Raw genomic sequence first — 25,162 nt, forward strand, 5'->3', positions numbered from 1 at the left:
CTTCATTATCTATGCATGATTGAATCGTGTGCAGTTCTTTTTTTTCTTTTTTAGAGTTCTGCCTCCTTTAGCTTTAAACCCTGGCTCTGATGTGCTCGTATATGATGTAAATCCTAAATTGCAGCTTTTTTGATTTGCAAACTGCTTTGTTTCAAATAGTGATTTTCATCTGAACTGCATTAAACACACTGCTGTGCTCCACTATTGTATACCATCATGCTGGAGTCTATTCTTGGATATCCTGAATCTCAACAAAACAACCCCTTTAAAAATAGGTGATTCACTAAAGCATGAGGAAGGTTACAGACCAGGTTCTAAAGTCGTAGTGAAAAGTCTGGCTACATTATGATGTAACCCTCCCCTGTGGCCTTACCTGAGCCGGGGTTGTGTTTGTCTGTGTTGGAGGACGTGTGAGAGGTGGAGGTGGAGGCCACCCTCTGGTCTGAACTCATGTTGTCCTGGCCCAGAGATGAGCTGGACTTTCTCGGCTTCTTGTCTGTCAGGTGCAGCGGGGAGCTCTTCTTGGGAGGCTGCAGTGGTCGTCGAGGCCTGGCTGTGGCGTTGACCTTCAGCCAGGCTTGGGCTTTGTACTCCACAATCTCTCCGTAGTTAGCTCGCGTCACCCGGCACTCGTACAGTCCTTCATCACTCTTGCTGACTCTGGAGATCTGCAGCTTGTGTGAGATGTCATTGCCCTGGACTTTCACTGTCTGTGTGAGTAATTAAAAGAGACCACAGTGTCACAACAGGGGATGGCATGATATAATACCACAAAGTTTCAGGATTTGTCACGTCGTTTTATTTTGCAGTGGCACTCTTGCGCTGTGGCTTTCAGATGGATGCTACCACATCTTTCCCTTCAGGCTGACTTATGAAAGTGATCACACTGGAGCCAGTATTTTTTTTGTTTGTTTATTTGCATGCAAGCTTGAGCACAAAGTGTAGTGTTGTTTGTGAATGTAATTTGATGAGGCAGTTTTGATGATTAAAGGTAATTTTCTGGAAAGTCCACTGAAAAAGCGACTGCAGATAAACTAATTGGATGTAATGTGTGCTTTTGTCGATGTCTCAAATGAAGATTCTCAATCACGGTGACACAGCTATATTGTAAATCCAATGTCATCATAAAGCAGTCGAGATCATTGATTCCCAATGCCTGCAAAGACCTAACGCAACCAGAAATGAACAGTAAAGCGGATACCTTAACCACATAAACGCCAGTTGTACTTAGTGAACCTTTCCAATGAACCTGATCTAATCTCTTCTCTCTGCACCGACATCAGATCACATCTGCTAACAAATCCTAACCAGCCATCTATTATTAAAGGTTGAATGTGTGGCACATTTAACAGAGAGGCAGCCTTGTACTGCTATGACTACAGTGGATCACCATGTTTCATTTCTGTTGTATTCAATTTGGAACTGTAGTGAAGACACTTTTGGAACAAGTTCAATAACATCAGCGTCACTGATTCATTGTTATATGGCTCTTTTGTACTTTCTATTTTATAGTTTAACTAAAGCTGCAGAATTTCTTAAATCTGATCCGGAAACAGAAATATATTCTATGTCAAAACAAAGAGAGTCCAAGGTTTTTATTCAGACTGTACAGCTGACGAGCTGTTACTGAGTTTGCTGTTAATGTTTTTGTGGTAGAACTTTCACAGAACTGTTGAGCATGTTACGTCTCTGTAAGTGACCATGCAGAGCAAACTATGGGCCAATTCCATGAATGAAGACAGCCAGACAAAATGGAGGCGTTTCTTTCTATGCTGGGAGTGTTTACCTGGGACTGTAGAAAGCTCTACGCCAAAGGGTCAAACTCATTTTAGTTCAGGGGCCACATTCAGCCCAATTTGATTTCAAGTGGGCTGGATGAGTAAAATCAGAGCAACCGATAAACAACAAAAACAAGACAAAATATTACAAGAATGACGAAAGTGGTGAACAAGATGACAAAAAATGAGACAAACAACATGAAACAAAACAAAAAAGAGACAAAAATTAGACAAAAAGCTACAAAGTGTCAAAAATGGACAAATAACACAAACAAGGCAAACAGTGACAAGAGTGTGAAAGAACATGGCAAAAACTATACACAAAAATGAATAAAGCAAAACAGAAAATGACAACAAAATAAGACAAAAATCACAAGCAACACAAAAAGGAAACAAAATGACAAAACCGAAAAAGAAAACAACAAAAATATGAAACAAACGACAAAAGTCAGACAAAGTCAGAAAGTACACTGTCAAACAGAATGTGTGCTTTACCCTGAAATAACCAACCAAAATCATTCATACTTCATTTCACTCACACGTGGTTGACTAAATTCTTCAACCTTTGATTTTTTTGTTAATTTCTAAACTTTTTGTCAAATTTTCAGTCTCTTTTGTTTTGTTTCATATCGTTTGTCTCATTTGTTGTCATTTTATTTCTCATTTTTGTTGTTTTGTGTCTTATTTTTGTAATGTTTTGTCTTATATTTGTTGTTTTTTGCCTTTTTTTATCTCACTTTTGTCACTTCGATCATAATAAAATCAATGAAAACACTATTGTTCACTTCCAGATGTGACTAAATGTTGTTCCTTTGTAGACACTCTGTGATCTGGAAGTTGTGATGTGGAAATGATAAACTGAGGATGAATGTGGATGGAACTGAACTAATTCTTCTTGATGAATTCTAGGTTGTTCATGAAGTTTATAAAAATAATTCCTTAAAAGTGAACATTTTCAGAATGTGCTTTTATGGACTAAAACAAAGGAAATGTGTGATTTGACTGGTCTGGAACACATGAGCTCAAATTGGGCTGAATATGGAAGCTGAACTAGAATGAGTTTGACTCCCCTGCATTAATGGTGGACTGCATACTTAAAATAAGATGACATAATCATACATCTTGGGTATGGTTTAATTGCAGGGGTTGGAAATTTCAAAGGTGAACATTCCACATTCCACGCCTGAAGCATGCTGTGATGCTACGTGTGAGCAATCAGCTTTGCTCACCCCAAGCAGCTCTTTAATTTGGCAGTCAGCATATGAGCCTTTGCACCATTGGCATAGTTTAATTGGATACGTTAATGACACATGATGTTTCAGATGCAGCATTCACTAATTTGACCACAGAAGTGTGTCCTTTTGCTGTACGCAGTCTTACTGTGCTGTTAGAGCTCTCACTTCTTTGCCTAGTTGAGGTGCATGAAATTGTCTTGGGTTTCCCATTTTAAACTCTGACATCAATAATTGTTCCATTCTACATTTTCAGGAAGGTCAGAGATGTTTGAGTTGCAGGTTATCTGGAACACAGCATTGCAGTTTCTATTGGTAATAATAGCACTGCACCAATTAATTCATGAAACTCAGAAATACAGCAGCTTCATTGCTAGAAAGACATTGTACAGAAGGAAGAAGAGGAAATGATGACCCAGTTTCTGATAAACTGGCATTTACAAGTTAGCTTGATCTTCAGTCTGTCACATTCCATTACACATGACTGTCTGCCTATCTGAGGGCTCCACTGAGGTCACTGAGTAGAAGGCTGTGTGCTGCACTGCATGGCACAGAAAGCACATACAGAGCAGCAGGGGGAAAAGGGGGCAGAATGGCTGCTGGAGCATGAGTGCAGGAAGGGAACCACTCTGACAGTAATAATACACTGCCACTGATTTCACTGATTAGCTCCTTTCTTTGGTTGAAGGTGTATTATTCAGGGAAATCAGCTGCTGTTGTGTTTGCTCAGAATGAAACGCTGCCAGCTTGGGCCATGATGCCACATCGTAGGAAAGCACTGAGCTAAAACAGAGTTCTTCAACTTACACTTATTTTTGTCCCCTCGTCATCAGGATCAGGCTCTGGTATCATCTCCATCTGGAAACACAGAAAGCAAAAAGGAATTTTAGAATTTGCTGAAAAGACCCACTCTGAGGACACATTCAGCGATTCGTTTGATGCAAGTCTAGTGTCATTTTCTCTAAAACCAACTGTGAGATTGCTGTGACAACTTTGGGGAAAAGCATCCTTTTTCCACTGAGGGTTATGAATCTTTCAAACCAACATCAACACACAGTTTACGGACTGAGTGACTGCATTGCTACTGTTCTGCCTTTTAAAGTAAATGCCCCTCTTGCCACTGTTTCTGATTTATTTTTAGATTCTTTGAGTGCTTCTGTAGAGAAATTAAAGACGGCTTCCAGATGCTGCAATGAATTTAGGGAAAAAACTGGTCCAAACTGGGATTCTGTGTGACAAATGAACAGCTTCCTGAGACAAATTACTCCTTAAACCCTCAATCAGTCTTTGCAGTAAAAGTAATATTACCCAAGAAAACTTATGGGAAATCATAAAATGTCAGAAGGCTGCAAATAGCTTCTTACAAAAGCACAAAAAAACGGCAAATAGCACCATAGCTTCTGGGCTCAAGAAATGCCTCTGTTTGAGTCCTGCTGGCATAACTCTAGCATGGTGGCAAGCACTAAGCCTACAGCCTACATCATGGACCGGGCATTGATTTTAGAGGCTATAATTTATTTATCCCACATCGGATGCCAAATGGATGTGTGCCCGGAAAAAAAAAACATGAGAGAGAGAGAAAAGGCTGCTGACTACAAAGCTGCAGTGGAGCAAGAGTGGGACAGCAGACAAGGCTTGAGAGAAGGAGGTGGAGGAAGTTTCTCCAGAGGACATGGAAGCTATTGGCTTCATGACTGAGACAAAAAAGGAAGGGCAAGAGAGGGATAAGATGGCTACTTATGAGCGTTTGCTGCAGAGAGCGTTCCTTCAAGTGCTGTAATTACCTCGGAGGAAGCGTGGTGCTTTTCTCTGGAGGATGGTCGGCAGACAGGTGATTAATGAGCAGAATTAGGAGCCATAGCTTTTGCTGTCTGCATGTATGCACGACTCCTACATCGTGACTTCACAGATGGACCTGGCATCCTCTATTGTATCAAGGAGACGTCTTTAACTGCAAGGCACGATTAATTGTCCTCCGTCGTGGTGTTGGGACTGTTTCAAGTCATCAATTTCAGCCTCCTCTTTTACAAACCACTATAACAGTGGTTATATGGGCTGGGTGTGCAGTCTATATATGTCACCTGAGGAGGATCAGGCTAGACTTCCACTGCAAGACAGATATTCTGGTCTGCACAGAGTGGCTGCTGTGTTCAAGAAATCATTTTAAACATTTATGTAAAATCATACGAGGCTATTAAAATGATTGTTCATCACAATACAGCTGATTTTTGTATTTCCAACATCTAATCGATTAGTGAAAGGAATGCTTTTATTTTTGTTTGAATTACAATCCTTTGCTGAGGACATGTTGTCATGTCTTCATGTCTCAGTTCACCTTTGCTATCATTCTTACTAGGGATGTCTGCCACAAAGATTGGGACTGAGGTTGACTACAAAATGTTTCCTTGGTATCAACACAAGCTTCAGTCTGTTTACTTCTCTTGTCACACAGCTGTCACAAAGGGATCAATCCCTGAACTCCATCTGGAATACAGGAAAGGTGTTGGATGCTGTTTAGCTTCACAGAAGTCTCTGTCATGGTGGGTTGTTACTGGCTAAACCCCACCCAATGCTCTGCCCAACGTGGAACTGCCCAAAGAGTGACTTCCTCCTCAGATGGCTGCAGTATTAAACAATAAGAAGCTCCACCTGCTGGCACATCCAGGTACTACACACATCTACAAATACATTTCAGTTAAAACAATGAACAAATACATTCTCTGACATGCATTACGAGAACACATTTGGTGCTTTTTGAAGCCATGGGACGCTCTGCCCTCTCAACAGAATATTTCAGACCCATCAGTGCCCAATTACACACCATGGTCCACGATCATCTGTGCAAAATGAAAACAGCTTGGATGCAGAAATGCAATATTTTCTTAATGCACTGCTGACATATTCCGTTGTCAAACATGTACACTAGATGGATTTTATTGTACTTAAAGTATATATTATGTAGGAAAATGGTATCAGACTGGGACTCGGTATTGACAGATGCCAAATATGTAATGACTCAGAGTTCATCTGGGAGTTTTGTATAATTCTCTATGAATCCTCACAGATCTGTTTAACATTCTACATATCTCCTGCCACTCTCTAGCCACCCACAAGATATCCTTAAACTTCCTTTCCCATGGTGGTCACCTAACTCCCCACAGCCACCTATCATTTACCATCATATATTATTTTGTATTTTTATTAAGTCAGTACGTATACCAGCCATCTTTCTCCACTCTGCTGTTGTCTTCTCATAGTCTTCTACCTGTTTTGTTCTGTCTTCTGCCTCCCTGCTTTAAATAAAGTCACTGAACCTTCCCTGTCTGTCTGGTGCCTGCTTTGGGTCCTGCTGTGACACAGCATCAGCGTGATCATAAGATTTGGATTAGTAATCATCAGCTGTTGGTGAGTATGGAGTTTTAAGGCGAGGCTGCAGGTTAGGAGCATTTTGTTTCACTCTTAGCAGGATTTAACCAGGCAGCAGAATTAAAAAGACACTTGAAAATGTATAATATTTGTTGGAGCTTTGGTCTAATAAAGATGAAAATTGCTCATTTCAGCTGCTCCGGTTTCAAAAGTAACCACAGAAATCTCTGGGCTGACCTGAAAAAAAACTCCTCATCATTTGTTATATTCTGCTCTGGCTTATCACAGCTCTGTTATAATAAATTCTTAACTACTGATAATTACAAATTAATGTAGTTCTGTCTGGAAGCATCGTCCTACTCTGTTTTTGTCACTTTGATTTTGTCATTGTCTTTATTATTCTAAACTCTTTTCATGCTAACTGGGGAAGAGCACCAAAGCATTTCAGAGTGTTTCATAATTTAAATTAGCTGCACGTCCTAGCCTTTGTGTGTTCTTCATGACGTTATTTGCCTGTTCTGGTGCACATATTTTTAAAAAATCTAATATTTTCAGCTGTTACTGCATATAGATTGTGTCCATGTAGCTCCTCATGTTGAATGCAAAACTGCCTGAAACATGCTCAGTTTGCATTTATTTGATCTAAACGTACAGGCTCCTATTTCTCTCAGGAAGCATTGCCACCCTTATTCTTGTATCTTGGCTGTTGTACTGCATGGCATTCTTATTTAGTGCCACAGTGCCCCTACAGATAGTTCAGCTCATTCCACATCCATTCAGCAGGATATTTGCTAACAAAGACTCCACAGCATGGTTATCCTGTCAGCCTGGTATCACTGGAAATAACACATCAACCTAGTTTTTTTTCTTATTAGTCTTAAATGTAAAATTCTTGAAAAATGTAGACATGACAAACAAAACGTGTCTGTTGTGACCTGCTATTTATATGCAATCCCATGATATCACATTAATAGCTTAAACCAGGTGCTGGCTTTGGTCACTGGTTCTTGATTAATTTAGGATTGATTTGACATCCCATTACTTCATTTTTACAGCACTACACAGTGTGAATGCACAAGACATTAGTGAGCTGTGGACCTCTTCTAGATCCTCTGGACCTCTCAGGACATCAGGACAGAGCTTCTGGATGATTCCCCATTCAGAGTTCAAACCTTGTTGTGATTGAGCAACTTCTTTTCTGGCTGCTGGACTAAAGAGCATCTGATTAACAAACTTTGCTGAGTGTTTTTTTGTTTACCAGGCCGTAGACGGGATGTGTAAGCTGCTGCAGAAAATATGGAAAAAGTTGTAGTGTCCACATGTTTCAGTGAAACGTTTGATGTGATGGGATGAAAAGAGCTGATCTCCAGTTCATGTCCTCTCTCATTCTAGCTAAAGTTGACCTTTAAATCCATCCATTCATCATCTACACACCGCTTAATCCTCTTTAGGGTGGCAGGGGGCTGGAGTCTATCCCAGCTGACTGAGGGTGAAGGCAGGGGACACCTGGACAGGTAACTGTCTGTCACTATGTCTATGTTTTTGTACTGAGGGAGGAAGCTGGAGAAAACCCACACATGCACAGGGACAACATACAAACTCCATGCAGAAAGATCCCAAGAAGGCCGGGACACAAACTGGGGGTCTTCTAGCTGTAAGGTGACGGTGCTAACCACTGATCACTGTGCAGCCCTGACCCTTAAATGTCACAATAGTTTCTCTAAAGCTTCCTGAGTGACTTTAGTCGCCTAACTTTAACCACATTTCAGTTGTGATTTGCCAATGCTGCGGGAGTGATCAATGAAAACAAACTTTCCAGATCTGTAATTACCTGAGAACCCTGAAGACAGTAAATATGTTGAATCTTGGAGATATGGCTGCTTTATTGTTTCTGTATGCCTGAAGCTTCTATACGTAGTGCTAGCCAAAAATAAGCAACTGGATCTTTTCTAATGCTATTTCTGGTGGTTCAATACAAATCGAGTCTGTGCAGGTTTGTGTTGCCTCCAAAAAACAGCCTTATGCTCACACTCTGAAGTCCGATGCTGACGAGAGCTTTCGCTTTCTCCTGTCTATTTAAAACTTAAATTGCATTACAAACTCAGTCTGTTTGACAAAGTTGAAGTTTAAGCAGTGCAGCTCGTGACTCAACCTCAGGGCTTAATATATCTGTATGCGTTTGGCGGCTGTGACTATTCAGTACTTCAGACCTGTATAAACTGTATACATGACTCAACTTGACCTGACTTGACTTGGTTGCAGCTGATATCAGCTCTCGTACAGAACTGCTGCCCTCCACACTTCCTATACAAGCTGAACTGCAGTCCATACGCCAAGATGTACAGAGGAGCCAGATTCATTCATGTACCAGACTCAGCTCTAAAACCCTAAGTGTTCCCCAGTTATTAGCTTCTTATTTTGAAGGGATACATATTGTTTCATTTCCACATGCTAGTTTACGTTGTTAGGAAAGATGTGTGAAAGACTCAGTGTCTTTAGAGGTGCAGGCTGGATGTGTAACGACATTAAACAAACAACAATAGGTCTCTTGTCATTGACTGTATGTGAAATTATCCCAGTTAAAATCAGTTCTTGCATGAATGTGGATGCTCAAATGTTATCACAGCAGTGCAGAACGACAGCGTTCTATTCACCGCCTCTTCTCCTTAGTGCACCAATGACAGCTAGGTTTTGTCTTTATGTCTGCAAAGAATGAGGTCAAGTATTTATAGTGATCATATGCAACAGTCCTGGTTGTGCTGATGCTGCTGACCATTATGTCGCCATTTTGTTTGCAAAGTTCATTACTCCACCAAGGAATGCAGCGTACGTCTGACCATCTGTCTGTCAGCAACATTACTCACGGCTTTGGATGAAATTTTCAGGGAAGGTCAGAAATTACACAAAGATCAAGTGATTAGACTCTGACAGTGATGCAGCTTATATAGTTTGAATCCACGGATTAGTTAAGGATTGTGATCCTACTACAAATCCACCTCTGAGGACTTATCAGGACTTATCCATCAGAAATGATCCAAGGAACAACTGATTAAATTGTGGGGGTGTTTCTGAGTCCCATTAATTCCCATGGCCCGCTACATATTTAGGTCACGTGATCCGGTATCCGTACATAACTTACACATGCAGAACACACGCCTGTACTCAGAACAATGTCATTGTGTTTGTGGGTACATCTATATTAAATGGACACATTCTATGTTGCTGTGATTTCTGATCATCAATAACTAATAAATAAATGCTGCATTTCTAAAAAACTTTTTAAAAAAGCTACATTTCCAACAATGCCACATGGAGGGAATGAGCAGCCTTAGAGGAGTACTGCTCTCTGAGTGCCTTTCTAGTTTTAATATTGTATTTCTCTACTTTTCGGAGCTGAGTTGCAAAAAAGATAATAGATATTGTATAATTTAAAATGCAATAGATTTAAATTCCATTCAAATATTTCCAAAGAACCAACACAAATTTGTGAGAACTGATCTGTTGCTGGAGGTTGCATTGCACACACTGTGCAGCATCACAATCCATAGACTAATCACATGCAGCTCTACTGTGTGGGAGGATAAGAGCAACAACAATGTAAATCTTTTCATATCGTTTTATTTTTTCAGGACCATATCTCTCTGCTGTGCTTCGAGGTCAGCTGGCGGTGCGCTCTGTTCACGTGTTCAGCACAAATCCACGTGTGGGTTCACCTTTACCTTTCAAACATTTTAAAATGTTTGATCTGAACAGACTCTTTGAATTCACAGGAATTAAAACTAAAGGAAATTAGTTTTATTTATGAATGTGAACCCATTAGTCACCCAGCGTTGTGCAAGTGCAATTAAGGTAAATGTGACATCATGAATGAGCAATATCAATTCTGAATCCTGGCATTTATCACCTTCTGTATAAAGACATTCGTCTGAGGCTAAGATGTTGCTGAAAGAAACCTTTCACAGAGAATAATCACTTTTGTCGCATTTAACTATTTCAGGTTGTCAAGGTCTTTCTCTTATCTAAATGTCGACCTGACAAACATGCACTAAGTAAGTTCTGAGGCTCTGACAGCAATGTAAAAGTTTTCTCTGACACTGTTGGAGTAAACCTCCATTATTTTCCCATTTATATTTCATTTCTATCGCATGAGTGCCTTCTGAGCCAAAGCCGTGGCCGCATGCGAGTATCTCAATTTCAATCGCTTGTCTCTTTATTGCAAAACCCTTCCACCATGACACGCTGCCATTCTTCATGCAAATCTCAAATTGACTTCTTGTAAAATGTGCTCTGCAATTATTGTGCATCAAAAAGCTTCATTGAGTTGCTGAAACTAAATTAATGTCACATGAAGAAAAATGGTCATCGTTTAAACTGAAATATATACCAGACCACACGGCGTTGCTGCAGTTGTATCGCAGCTCGTTCTGTGACGGGGTGAGATATGTGAGCGGCCTGACCCTGCATGATAGACACGCACCGCCGCTGACAGCACATGAAAGCCACCAAATATTCAAATGAGGTTATCCGGCAATCATAGGCTTTATAAACACAAACACTCGGAGGAGGTTAAACTCAGGTCAGGGGCTTCATATGACAGATTAAACCCTGTAATCTTAAACTGTGATGGGGAAGGAAATGTGCCATTATATGCAGCAGAGAAAATCTCCTCATCACCACTTTGCATAATATAATGCCAGCTTTGAAGTAGTATTGAAATGCACATGAAAGGACCTCTAAACTGTCCTTTACATTTGATGTGAAACTACAATATTTACATTAAAAACCCAGACGATACTGAATGAATCAAATCAGTCTCATGACAGTGGATTTAAGAAAGGAAATGTGGATTTCTGTATATATATATATATATATATATATATATATATATATATATATATACACACGTGGACAAAATTGTTGGTACCCCTCAGTTAAAGAAGGAAAAACCCACAATTCTCACTGAAATCACTTGAAACTCACAAAAGTAACAATAAATAAAAATTTATTGAAAATTAAATAATCAAAATCAGCCATCACTTTTGAATTGTTGATTAACATAATTATTTAAAAAAACAAACTAATGAAATAGGGCTGGACAAAAATGATGGTACCCATAACTTAATATTTTGTCGCACAACCTTTTGAGGCAATCACTGCAATTAAACGATTTCTGTATTTGTCAATGAGCGTTCTGCAGCTGTCAACAGGTATTTTGGCCCACTCCTCATGAGCAAACAGCTCCAGTTGTCTCAGGTTTGATGGGTGTCTTCTCCAAATGGCATGTTTCAGCTCCTTCCACATATGTTCAATGGGATTCAGATCTGGGCTCATAGAAGGCCACTTTAGAATAGTCCAACGTTTTTCTCTCAGCCATTCTTGGGTGTTTTTGGCTGTGTGTTTTGGATCGTTGTCCTGTTGGAAGACCCATGACCTGCGACTGAGACCAAGCTTTCTGACACTAGGCAGCACATTTCTCTCCAGAATGCCTTGATAGTCTTCAGATTTCATCGTACCTTGCACACTTTCAAGACACCCTGTGCCAGATGCAGCAAAGCAGCCCCAAAACATTACTGAGCCTCCTCCATGTTTCACCGTAGGGACAGTGTTCTTTTCTTCGTATGCTTGGTTTTTGAGTCTATGAACATAGAGTTGATGTGCCTTACCAAAAAGCTCCAGTTTGGTCTCATCTGTCCAAAGGACATTCTCCCAGAAGCTTTGTGGCTTGTCAACATGCATTTTTGCAAATTCCAGTCTGGCTTTTTTATGAGTTTTTTCAGCAGTGGTGTCCTCCTTGGTCGTCTCCCATGAAGTCCACTTTGGCTCAAACAACGACGAATGGTGCGATCTGACACTGATGTACCTTGGCCTTGGAGTTCACCTTTAATTTCTTTGGAGGTTGCTCTGGGCTCTTTGGATACAATTCCAACGATCCGTCTCTTCAATTTGTCATCAATTTTCCTCTTGCGGCCACGTCCAGGGAGGTTGGCTACTGTCCCGTGGGTCTTGAACTTCTGAATAATATGAGCCACTGTTGTCACAGGAACTTCAAGCTGTTTAGAGATGGTCTTATAGCCTTTACCTTTAAGATGTTTGTCTATCATTTTTTTTCGGATGTCCTGGGACAATTCTCTCCTTCGCTTTCTGTTGTCCATGTTCAGTGTGGTACACACCTTTTCACCAAACAGCAGGGTGACTACTTGTCTCCCTTTAAATAGGCAGACTGACTGATTATGAGTTTGGAAACACCTGTGATGTCAATTAAATGACACACCTGAGTTAATCATGTCACTCTGGTCAAATAGTTTTCAATCTTTTATAGAGGTACCATCATTTTTGTCCAGGCCTGTTTCATTAGTTTGTTTTTTTTAAATAATTATGTTAATCAACAATTCAAAAGTAATGGCTGTTTTTGATTATTTAATTTTCAACAAATTTTTATTTATTGTTACTTTTGTGAGTTTCAAGTGATTTCAGTGAGAATTGTGGGTTTTTCCTTCTTTAACTGAGGGGTACCAACAATTTTGTCCACGTGTGTATATATATATTTTAAAACAAATCTTAATAAATCAAAATTAACCATGCTGGTAACTGCTGTTGTTTGTGTCACTGTTTCAAATTCTTTCATTTTATCCTTTTTAATTTTTCACGTCCTATAAGAGGATGATTTTATTATCTTTGGCAGTGTTTCATCACATTGAGAAAAAGGGTCAACCAGGGAATACCGCTCCCACTTGGGCAGCACAAGTGATGTTTCATTGAAGTCATCAGGCTAATTAGTGCTGAGAGAAGTCGTCCTTCTTACAACCTCGTAGTGATGGAGGGACTTCAGGATGCCACTCCTCTGGGCTGAGAAGAGTCTGCTCTCATTTAAAACCACAAGTAATTACATGTTTGTACTTTTAAAAGCTAGCTCTTTGCTATCATGCTAAGCTAACCCACCCATGTCAGCGCCCTGGTACTGTGGATAGCAGCTCTCCTTCACACCACTGTGGCTTGGTGTTAGTACCATGTGTAAAATGACAATCTTATCCATCATGTCCTGTTCCTTATGGGTAAATACTGTAAAAATCTGAAACCTGTGACTTTCTCCAATGTTTTTGTGACTTTATGCCCAACAGCAATCAAGTCAAAAGAGGGTTATTCCATCTCAGATCATCAGGGGCCTTCTCATCCACCATCTCTGATTTGCTTGAATCTCTGCTATATTGGACAAGTAAATGAAAATAGGATCTGATTATGGGTGAGTTCAAATTAAGTTTCAAAGTGGTTCTACAAAAACATAATTATGTTGGTGTATTTTTCATCTTCAGCAGCCTCTTTGTCGGCTGGAGAAACAGAGTGATCTGTTGCCTTACTAATTATATTTATTACATTTAAAAAAGAAATAAAAAGTGCCTGCCTTTGCATCTCCTTGCCAAGCAAATCCTGTATTTTCTACAGAAAAAGGAGTGAATGTTCTACATGAAACGGTTTCATTTCAGCTATAGTTTAAGTCAACACTCTGCACAAACAAACCTTTTCTTTTTTAACACTTGCTTTTTCTGTAGTGATGGTCTTCTATTGTGGATCTTGATGAGTGGCTTTGCAATCATTTGAATAATTTGAATTTAAGCTGATATTTGACGCTTTGTGCAGCTGCTTTGGACTGGCCTTCACTTATACAGGTAAAAGCCAGAAAATTAGAATATTTTCATAAACTTGATTTATTTCCGTAATTGCGAACAAAAGGTATAACTTTTACATTATATGTAATCATTGCACGCAGACTGATGCACTTCAAATGTTTATTTATTTAATTTTGATGATCATAGGTGGCAACAAATGAAAATCCGACATTCCGTGGGTCAGAAAATTAGAATATTACCTGAGGCCAATACAAAAACAGGATTTGTAGAAATGTTGGCCAACTGAAAAGTATGAACGTGAAAAATATGAGCATGTACAGTACTCAATACTTGGTTGGAGCTCCTTTTGCCTCAATGACTGCATTAATGCGGCGTGGCATGGAGTCGATCAGTTTCTGGCACTGCTCAGGTGTTATGAGAGCCCAGGTTGCTTTGATAGTGGCCTTCAGCTCTTCTGCATTTTTGGGTCTGGCATTCTGCATCTTCCTCTTAACAATACCCCACAGATTTTCGATGGGGCTAAGGTCGGGCGAGTTGGCTGGCCAATTGAGTACAGAAATATCATGGTCCTTAAACCAGGCACTGGTAGATTTGGCACTGTGTGCAGGCGCCAAGTCCTGTTGGAACATAAAATCCCCACCTCCATAAAGCAGGTCAGCAGCAGGAAGCATGAAGTGCTCTAAAACTTGCTGGTAGACGGCTGCGTTGACCTTGGATCTCAGGAAACAGAGTGGACCGACACCAGCAGATGACATGGCACCCCAAACCATCACTGATGGTGGAAACTTCACACTAGACTTCAGGCAACGTGGATCCTGTGCCTCTCCTGTCCTCCTCCAGACTCTGGGACCTCGATTTCCAAAGGCAATGCAAAATTTGCTTTCATCAGAAAACATAACTTTGGACCACTCAGCTGCAGTCCAGCTCTTTTTTTCCTTAGCCCAGGTGAGACGCTTTGCGCGCTGTTTCTTGTTCAAAAGAGGCTTGACACGAGGTATGCGGCAGTTGAAACCCATGTCTTTCATGCGTCTCTTGGTGGTGGATTTTGAAGCACTGACTCCTGCAGCAGTCCAGTCCTTGTGAATCTCCCCCACATTTTTGAATGGGTTTTTTTTCACAATCTTCACCAGGGCGCGGTGATCCCTGTCGCTTGTACACTTTTTCCTACCACAGTTTTTCCTACCCTTTGCCTCTCCATTAATGTGTTTGGACACAGAGCTTTGAGAACAGCCAACCTTTTCAGCAATAACCTTTTGAGTCTTGCCCTCCTTGTGCAATGTGTCAATGGTTGCCTTTTGGACAGCTGTCAAATCTGAAGTCTTCCCCATGTTTGTGTAAGCTTCAGAACTGGACTGAGAGACCATTTAAAGCCCTTTGCAGGTGTTTTGAGTTAATCAGCTGGTTAGTGGGTGGCACCAGGTGTCTTCAAACTTGACCCATTTCACAATATTCTAATTTTCTGACCCACGGAATGTCGGATTTTCATTTGTTGCCACCTATGATCATCAAAATTAAATAAATAAACATTTGAAGTGCATCAGTCTGCGTGCAATGATTACATATAATGTAAAAGTTATACCTTTTGTTTGCAATTACGGAAATAAATCAAGTTTATGAAAATATTCTAATTTTCTGGCTTTTACCTGTATACCCTTGTGAACAGCTATGATAGAGGCAGAAAAATGTGATCCTACATCACACTATCACTTAAACTACATCCATACTTCACCAGCTGCCGGCTACTTCAAGCTCCTGGCTGTGTTTCCTGCACATCTGGAGCCATTTTGTGAGTCACTGATATGTATCTTTTGTCATATAACTGGCCAAATGTGCACAATGTGACATAATGTCAGGATATTGCCATTACTGCACCACTGGGGAATGATAGCAGATAATGTCTCAGAGATCTGAAGCTCCATGTCTTGGTGTCAGTCTCTCAGAATCAAAGAGCAAGGCTTTCTTTGTAGAGCCGCCATTTGCACTGATGCTCAATAATGATATGAGGAGAAATGGAAGAGGGCTGAGATAACGGTTTCTGCACCCACAGCAGCAGGAAATAGACCAACTTCCTTTGCAGCAATATTTAGATATATTGTCCGTAAGATAAATATAACTCACAGCTGAATGTTCCCACTTTGGATCTAATTATATGCCCTTGCACCCGCTGTGATTGAAAGCTGTGAGTTTGCAGCCTTTCTCTGAGGAACATTGATGAATGTAGGGCATCTTGAGCTAAAGTCGAAGTCGATAAGGCAACCTGTGACGCATCAGACATCCCACCTGACGATGTTTAACAATGTAGGAGCATCTGTTGAGAGTGTACATCTACAAGCACAGCACAGAGGTTTGTGTAGTCAGAATAGAAGTGGTAGTTTGATTGATTTGATGAATATCATAAAAAGACAGCTGTCAGAAGAGAAGATGAACGGAATAAATGTCTTTCTATCACGACTCTAAAGAGATGCCAACAGAGAGAAGATAAGTATTCTGACTTGCTAAGTCAACCTGAGACAGCAGCAGAGATAAATAAAACACAAGAATCGACCTGGATCCTTTCATCATCTTTTAAAATATACAATCTTCAAGTTGAACTACAAGGAATGTCATCATCTTGAAAGAAGCTGCCTGTCTGGAAACCCAATTGATCAGCAGCAACATAAAAGAGCCTGCTGTGCAAGACATCAACCTCTGACCACTGACCAGTTCACTAGTCTCACAGAAAAACAGCTGATTAAAATAAACTCAGAAATCTTGGAATTTCTTGGGTCAAAAATGGCTTTTAATAACTCACTACAGAGATTTAAACCAACATTAAAGTTGCTACTGAATAGTAAAGTAATCCCTGAATCATCTGCTAAAATGTGGTTAAAGTGCTTTTTCTTGGCTCGTCTCCTTCAAAATAAAAGTCGTTTTTCTTTTTTTTCCAACTTTTTCTTGAAAAGGTCAATATGTGAAAGCCAGCAAATAAGATATTTTACATATAAATAGCATCAAAGTACACAACCACCAGTATTATGACTGTAACTGGGTAAACTCCATCTGCTGAAGGAGATCGTGTGATACAACAGAAAGCTTCACGGCAGTTATACATGGATGTTACTGTGGTTTTGTCAAGATCAAGGATGAGTTTTTGATCTCAGTCACCTTTACACTCATATTTGACTTTGATAAATTACCAGTATTAGCACGATTTCTGTCACTTATTGAACTGGGGCCTTATTTTCAATAAACCATCTGTTTATATTATACAAAGGAAGGACACTGTGTTTACTGCCTCCAGTTTAAAATAAGACGGTATTATATTTTTCTCTTGACATTTCCTTGACTGTCATCCCATTCAGAGCTCATTTTGTGTGACCAGGCTCTGTCATTTAAAATCATCACATTAATGAATGGCATTAAACTAATTCCTTGTCATTAGCAGCCTCAGCTACATCCATAATTGCAGATGTGTCATCAGCCACCCTTGGTATAAAAAAAACACTGTTCTGCCGTCCACCTGTAACTGGTCGTGCTGCACATCTTACTGTGAAATAAGCAAAGCTGTTCATGGCTGCATCTTCCTCCACCAAGAAGAAGATGTTAATTTGGATGCACAGTGTGTCTACCAGGCTTAAATTGTTTTTTTCTTTTATCTGAGTGTAAGAGATGACACAACTAGGTTGAGCTGTAAGTCAGTGGTAGGTAATCCAATAGTTGAGATGCCATTAAATGGTTTATGCCATAAGCTTTATGGAAAGGAACTGCATCTTCCATTCCAGTACACCAACATAATTCTCACCATATTTGCCCTTAAATCTGTTGAGATTTAGGTTTGTTACTCTTGCTCAGCCACTGAGAAGCTTAAGTCTCCTAACCCTCTGATAAATAAAATAACTAGAAAATGTTTCATGTAAAATCTGGTAAAATGTGGCCTTTTTTCTCAACTCCAAACAATGGCAGCCCCACCTTAACTCCTGCAATCCAGCCAGAAAACTCAACTCTCACTGGTTCGGAGTTTAAAAGAGATTATACATCTTGTAATATATATATCAACAAACCTCCAGGGCAATGCAGCAGAGGAGCAGACGCTGCACGTAAAAGCCCGTTCACACTGACAGCGTATTGATACTCAATGACACATCTCCAATTATGATGGATGTGTTTGGCATCTCTGAGATCCATTGGAGCCAGGACAACTTAATCATATCCGATAATGAGATGTGAATGTTGCGTGCATTCCAAATCCCATCTTATCCTCTTGGCTGAGGCCCTTGGAGCGATGTGGCCCCTCCTTAAGAACCAAGCAAGACCATAGTGGGTGTAAAATACATAAAGCACAGTAGAGCACCCTGTAAAGTGCTCCCTAATTACAATGCTCACTGACTCTTGCTTGAAGATGTTTTGGGTCTAAGCTTAGTTGTTAACTCTAATTACATCCCACAGCTGACAGGGGTCCCATTCACATGCAAACACTAATCCCCTTCACAGCCCATTGGTTTATGACAAGAGCTATGTTAATTACATGTAAAGCCTGCAATTGTGCATGTAGAAAACATGAAAGTGCTTGAATTGTGTACAATTACTCCATTACTTTATCCAGTGAAGGAGAAATGACCATTTGACAAGCCAGTGTTACAGGAATTAAAGACCAAAGGATCATTCCCATAGAACCGTGCAACGTCTCAGAGCACAGCATAAAGAAGAGGTAAGCTACGGATTTATGGGCTGATGCTAAATGTGCCATTAAAGCCACATGCATCGTATCACTGCTATCATCCCAGCTCTGTCTATGACACCCATGCACTTTTTAGCAGCCACATTATTGTCGTAATGAGGACACATCAGTCCCTGTGTGCAACGCCAAGGTCAAACATTGAGAGATTGTCCTCTTTTCAGGTGTTGTTCTTGTAAGTAGCCATGCAGATGTCCTCAGAAAAGGCACTTGACCGTCTTTGAATCAGAGCATCACAGCCCCACTGCGCTAGCTTCAACCAATTACAACTAGTGGGCCGACCCAAAGGGCTGCTGGAGTCGCTTCACATTTCATCCAAATTGTGATCCATGCATTTGAAATGGAAGGATTATTTATCCAAGTACAGCACGTAGACAAATCATTTTGTATTTTACTGACTTCTTGGATCTTTCACTATTTAGAAAATGTACGTATATATTTCAGACTAAGGAGACGCCAGTGGGTCCAGAGAGCTGAACAATTATGCATTAGATTTTTATATGTCTATATTTCTTTTATCAATTAATAGTTTTAAAAAATATATGTTTCCTTTAGTTCAAACCTGTATTTATGTTTTATAAAATGTGCCTTGTATTTCTAGCTCTGCAACCTTAAGATGATTGCTCAAAAAAACGAATAAAAAAGATGTTTGACTTTTCACTAAAACACATTTTTATCTTTCTTTTGCATTTTCTTTGTTCATTTAATCTTTAATTTTATTGCATTGTTGCCTGCAGCTGTAATTTTGTGTAATTAAATGCAATAAGTGCTGCATTTTGCTCATTTTAAATTACATTATTACATTATCCATGTGACAATAACCACACAATAATCAACCAAAAGAAAACAAAACAAAACACTTTCCAATGGTTACGGGTTTGATACACCAAAATATCTTTAGTCATTATCAATCAGAATTTAGATATGAGAAGAATAAGAGGAAAGCAGCATCACAGCAGCTGCACCATGAATCCTGATAGGACCAGTTGGTTTAAGCTGTTTCTCTTCACTGTGTTTAGTGTCAGAAAAAGGCAAAAAAGGCAAAACAAATGAAAAAGGAACTGTTGCAGGGAAGCAGAATTATTGCATCTAACAGGAAAGAAGCCCAGTTTGACAGGCCAGATTAACTGTTGATCGTAAAAGTTCAATGAACAAGTGTCATGAGAGAAAAAGTAAAGTAATAAACCAGTCAGGGACATGAAGTATGTTGTTTGTCCTCTCCTTCCAAAACTGTTCCAAATTCTTGTTGAAAATATGCCTCATGGCCGACAAGCAACCAACAAGCAGCCACTGGGGACAGCAGAGCAGACGTACAGACCGATGTGTCTCACTGATACTAAATATATGAACATCATAGTGTTGATTTGATGCTCGTGGTTTAGTGGGGAAACTACAGGTCTGCTCACGTTAAATTCATGAAAGGAGCTTCCTCTATAATCTGACAAAACTGTGTTCTGATGAAGCTGCACTGGAAGAAAATGAGGAGCAGCCAGTTCACCAATAGGCTCCAGACTGACAAACCAGGCTACACAGCGACAGAAACCTCTCCTGAGCCCCACTCACTGCACACTGAGCCCGGCCCGGCTGCTACCTCCAGGTCCCCAAAGCCACTGCATTTGAGGCCGGATCTGGTCCAGGTGATAGCAAACTCCCACTGGTAAATGTCCTGTTCTGCTGGCCTGAAACAAGGTCGTTCTATGCAACACCATCAGTGACTCATACAGCAAAGCAACGTATTCCTCATGCAAATGAAAAGGCTGAACCCAGGGATCATTTTCTGGAGCCTCTGAAGAGGAAGCAGGAGAATGCTCCCCATCCGTCACTTATTAAGGTTTTTGACTCCTGTCTTAAAGACCTAAAGGAGCAACTGAGAGCCCTTAGCACAGCAGACATGTGTGAAGAAGAACATCTGTTCTTCACCATAAACAAGCCACACGAGGGCAAATATGTGGATGAGTTGCCTCAGCTGTCTAATACTAACATTTGGTAATGAACACACACAAAATGCAGCTGGGATTCACTAGTTTTCCTGGTATTTATTCATGAACCAAAGTGGTGGACTAATGGAAAATTAAATTCATGGCATTTGAGCAAAAGGTTACAGATAAACCTGCAAAAAAAAAACCAAAAAACAAATGTTAACCTCTTGGTAGTTGCTAGAAGATCGCTGAGGGGAAAATCAGAGTTATTTGTATAATATAACTAGCTGTAGCACATCTAGTCCAGACCACTCTAAAGCAGTCAACATACTTCCTCAGAGGTAAAAATATCAACCTGCTGTATTACAAGATGAAAAGTCAGACATTCACAAACAAAAGTTTTATCCTCAAGCAGCCAATGATTTATGTGCAAAATCCCCAGTCTTCTATCCTAAAATTAGATCGTTATACAGCTAAACAGCATTCTCATGTATGTTTTGAGAGAAATGTATCTTTCCCCACCTAACATTTGTTTCATATGTGTCAAAGTCTGTGTCTATTTATGTTCTTTATCTACAGTCACATCACACTGCAAAAGTCCTGGGTTCAGATTTCACTCTGAGGTTTTTTTTATATGGAGTTTGCATGTTCTCCCTGCTGGCTTTTCTCCAGGTTGTCCAGCTTCCTCCCTCAATCCAAAAACATGCTGAGGTTAATTAATGATTCTAAATTATCCATAGGTGTGAATGTGAGTGTAGTCCTGTGACAGCTTGTTACCTGTCCAGGTGAACCTTCACCCTCAGTCTGCTGGGACAGACTCCACCCCCATGACCCTGATGAGGATTAAGCGGTGTAGACGATGGATGGATGGCTCTAATATGCATACCGTTCAATACTGTAATTTTATATCATAGAATATTTTTTCCCCCAGTTAAATATACGTACTCTTAATGGAAACATAGTGTACCACAGTGATTTTTGCATTTATTTCATGTAAAAAATACAGTTTTTTACTGGTTAAATTGATGGTTTTTGTGTTAATAACAGACATATACTTTAATATTTATGACAGCTATGATCACAATTTTTGCATATATGTCAAAAATACATATATTAAATGGTAAATGCAGTAACTGCTGTGCTGTGAAAATGCAGTAATATTTATCATAGGTCAATTTCTGAAAGTATATTTATTGTTTTTTTAAAGTTCTGACTTTTTTACAGTAAAATATAGAATGAAGCATATTTTTTAAACAGTTTGTAAACAGATGGGTTTTTTTGTATCTGTGAAGGTTCTCATTTGTCCAGATCATCTAAAGGTGAAGGGTTTAGTTCAGACAACTGGACTTATTCTTGTGATCTTGAAGACGTTTCGGTTCTCATCCGAGCGGATTCTTCAGTTCTAAAACTAGTTTGGGGACTCTCCAAAGCAGTTTTTTTTTTTTGTAATTTTTCTGTCAGTTGTTCATAAGACAGGCTGGAGTCAAGCTGAATAATATACTGCATGTCTACTGCTGGATTGAACTTTGTCAAGCTTTGAGAGAAACAAGAAGTCATTTTAATAGAGAGAAATGAAGTAGTTTTTGCTAGTCTTCCATATTTTTTTTTCTTCTACTGTAATATTAAAATAAATATGTTCCTTTTTTAATAAAGTACCTTGGAAGTCTTTCCTAACCGTTCACGTTCAGCACCTGTCCTTCTAAATGTCTTCCTTTCTAAGCTCACGCATAGCAACCAATAATCCAAAGGTGGAAACAGACGAGCGTAGAAAAGGGCGTGATGAACAAGCGTGGAAATGAATCGGCACCTTTGAAGAGTCCTAATTGATTTGGCAGTTTAATTTTTGTCCTGGCTGGCTAATCCATTTCCAGGGAGACAAAAAGGTGAAATGGCACGGCTGGGAATGAGGGGACAGAGGCGAAGGCAGCCTCCGAAGCATACTGAATGAAATGAGAGACACTGAGTGAAATGCCAATTGAAGTCGACGGCTAGCAGAATGACAAAGTGCTTACTACCCACAACGGGAATGCCTAATGAGAGCTGAGAGGTGACATTTGAGGAGAACCTTAAATTGTGACAGCTTGAGCAGAGTTTTTTAAAGCTCAACTTGGCTATTTAGTATATTGGCAGCTCTGACTAACACCTGTTTGAAAGGTGACATCAGCCAGTGTTTTGTCCCAGCTTTATGTAGACCCTGAAATTTAGGAGACACCTTTAGAAAAACTTTGGATTTCTCTGTTCTTGTGGACAGGCTCTTCCATCAGTGACAACAGAGAGAATCACATTTAATTTGGACAAAAGGGTGAAACTACAGAAGCTCAATTAATGGAAAGCCCTGTTCTCTTCCAGCCCCAACACATCAGTGTTTAGCCCATTACAGCTTCATGTCAGGCCTTCCAGCTCCCAAATGAACTCTGCTCTTGGGGATTGCGAAAAATCCAATCAACTTTTCTTTTCTCTTCACAAGATACATTATAATAAGTCAGCAGTCTCGTTTCAGTTTTTATTTCAGACTCACTTACTGATGATGTTGGCACAATGTGGTCAGAGCACATTTAGGTGTGCAGGGCAGATTCCTAATGAGTTCAGAGAATCTTAAAATGATTTGATGTGTACCCCACAAGACTTAGCGAGAAGAGTTGTCTGTGTTCAAAGCGCTGCAGATCACTGTAGTCTGCTTACAGTAATAGTGTGAGACTGTTAAAAAAGCGCCACAAGGGTGGTACAATAATGGAAGCAGCACATGAAAAAGGCCTTTGAAATAACTAGATCACAATTACAGCAAGTTGTATCAAATTGAATGACAATTATTAGTATATGTGTCAGCAGAGAACAAGTGTGGCATGATTTGACAGAACTAGTACTTTAATACTACGCAGAAAGTGTTTTTAAAGCCATATGAAGAGAAAACTGGTGAACTGGATAACATCTTGTTCTAAATTACAGAAAAACTGCTCAGCAGTCAAACGACATATGGATATGTGATTTTTAAGCTTGAAATCTGACAAAAAATGTCATGTTTGCTCAGTGTCAGGATAGATTAAAAATAGGATTTGGTGAATATCAAACTGTAGTCTCAAGAATGATTAGATAAAGGAAAAGTCCAACACCAACATTGCATATAAACTAGTGCAAGTAGCACAGTATTACTAGTGTCCTTTAGAAAGAAGCCATCTTCAATCTGCATCACGATATTGATCAGTTCTTCATAAAAGTCATGAAGGCCAACAACTTTCATGCATGTATGAATCATTTTACAAGAGGTTGATGCTACGGGTACAGACCCGTACCCGTAGCATCTGTACTAGAGGTACGGACCCGTTAAGGTCACTGAAGAGCTGGTGCCAGTTAACTACTATTTGCTGCACATTACAGGCAGTTTATATGAATGACTCTGATGGCGAACATTTTATAATTTAACCAAAAATACACCGTCTCCTCTCACACTTTAGACATTGCAGTTTTTACGCTTTTAGACGCCGTGTCTAAATTGTTTGAAGTCCAGTTCCTATTAAGTAGTTTACCGCGTTCAGTGGTGGAAGCGGCTGACGAACTCCATTGCAAATGTTCCCATTTAATTTTGGACGCTAATTTACAAGATAAAGTTAAGGATGTCGAATATGAAACAAACACTCGTGAATGGTGAGGAGCAGCTCTTTAATTCGGCATGAATTAAAAAAAAACACAAACTCGATTTACTGTGATATTGTGAGATTTGTTTGTGGTGATGTAACTTAGCCATTCAACAGAGTCCGCTAACATTAAAGTGACTGTGACAGTGTCTGTGTTGACAGACGTAGAAAATACGTCAGGGTTTTGTTTAGGTTGTTAATATGTGATAGTCTGTCGCTACTTTTGAAGGTAAAAAAATACTTTTCGTTTGCTGGCTGTTAGTTCCGCCATTTGTTTTGTTTGCTGTTTGTGCTTTATTAGAACAGGGTCGTGAATAAAAAGTTTTGCTATTTTTAATAGTAGTGCTGATTTCAACCCCCTAATCGCTGTCCGTGAAAAAGTCAGATAATGATATTTATAAGACATTATGCATGATAGAAAAGAGAACAGCAGATGACTGACATGACAGGCTCGGCACGCAGATTCACCTCGAATCACGGAAGCGCCTTCATCACTCGGATTACCAAACCGGCTCATTAATATTTATGTACGTCGGATTACCAGCCAATCACAAAGCGCGTTCATCAGACGACTCATTAATATTCATGTCCGTCTCATTAATATTTATGATAAGGTAAAGTGCCGTATCCGTAGGCCACAGGCTACGGGTACGGGTCCGTATCTGTAGACACTACGTTTACAAGAAGATAACAGAATATGTTGCACTGCTTTTACAATTTGACCTAATAATACTGATGATCCTTGTTTTTTCTTCCTGTTCCAAGTACTTTATTAAATCTAATTTCATGTCCATAGTGTGTTGTCCTTAAGACATAATTATCAATGTACTTTTATTTTGAAAAGGCCTTTATTTTAAAATTGTCTACTGACATATATCATTTCCTGTTCGCTACTT

The 25,162-nt window shown here is 39.7% G+C and overlaps 1 protein-coding gene across 1 annotated transcript in view; it reads right to left on the minus strand.

Moving 5' to 3' along the window:
* Positions 1-25,162, minus strand: part of vstm2a (V-set and transmembrane domain containing 2A) — a 100,210-nt gene that overhangs the window by 21,671 nt on the left and 53,377 nt on the right. The window contains exons 3-4 of the mRNA XM_022206578.2: positions 3,818-3,868; positions 374-710 (exon numbers count right to left, since the gene is read on the minus strand). Coding sequence (XP_022062270.2) covers positions 374-710; positions 3,818-3,868 — 388 coding nt within the window. The remainder of the gene's footprint in view (positions 1-373; positions 711-3,817; positions 3,869-25,162) is intronic.

This window comes from Acanthochromis polyacanthus, chromosome 20 (assembly GCF_021347895.1).
Source record: "Acanthochromis polyacanthus isolate Apoly-LR-REF ecotype Palm Island chromosome 20, KAUST_Apoly_ChrSc, whole genome shotgun sequence".
In the NCBI taxonomy this organism is placed as follows: Eukaryota; Metazoa; Chordata; class Actinopteri; family Pomacentridae; genus Acanthochromis; species Acanthochromis polyacanthus.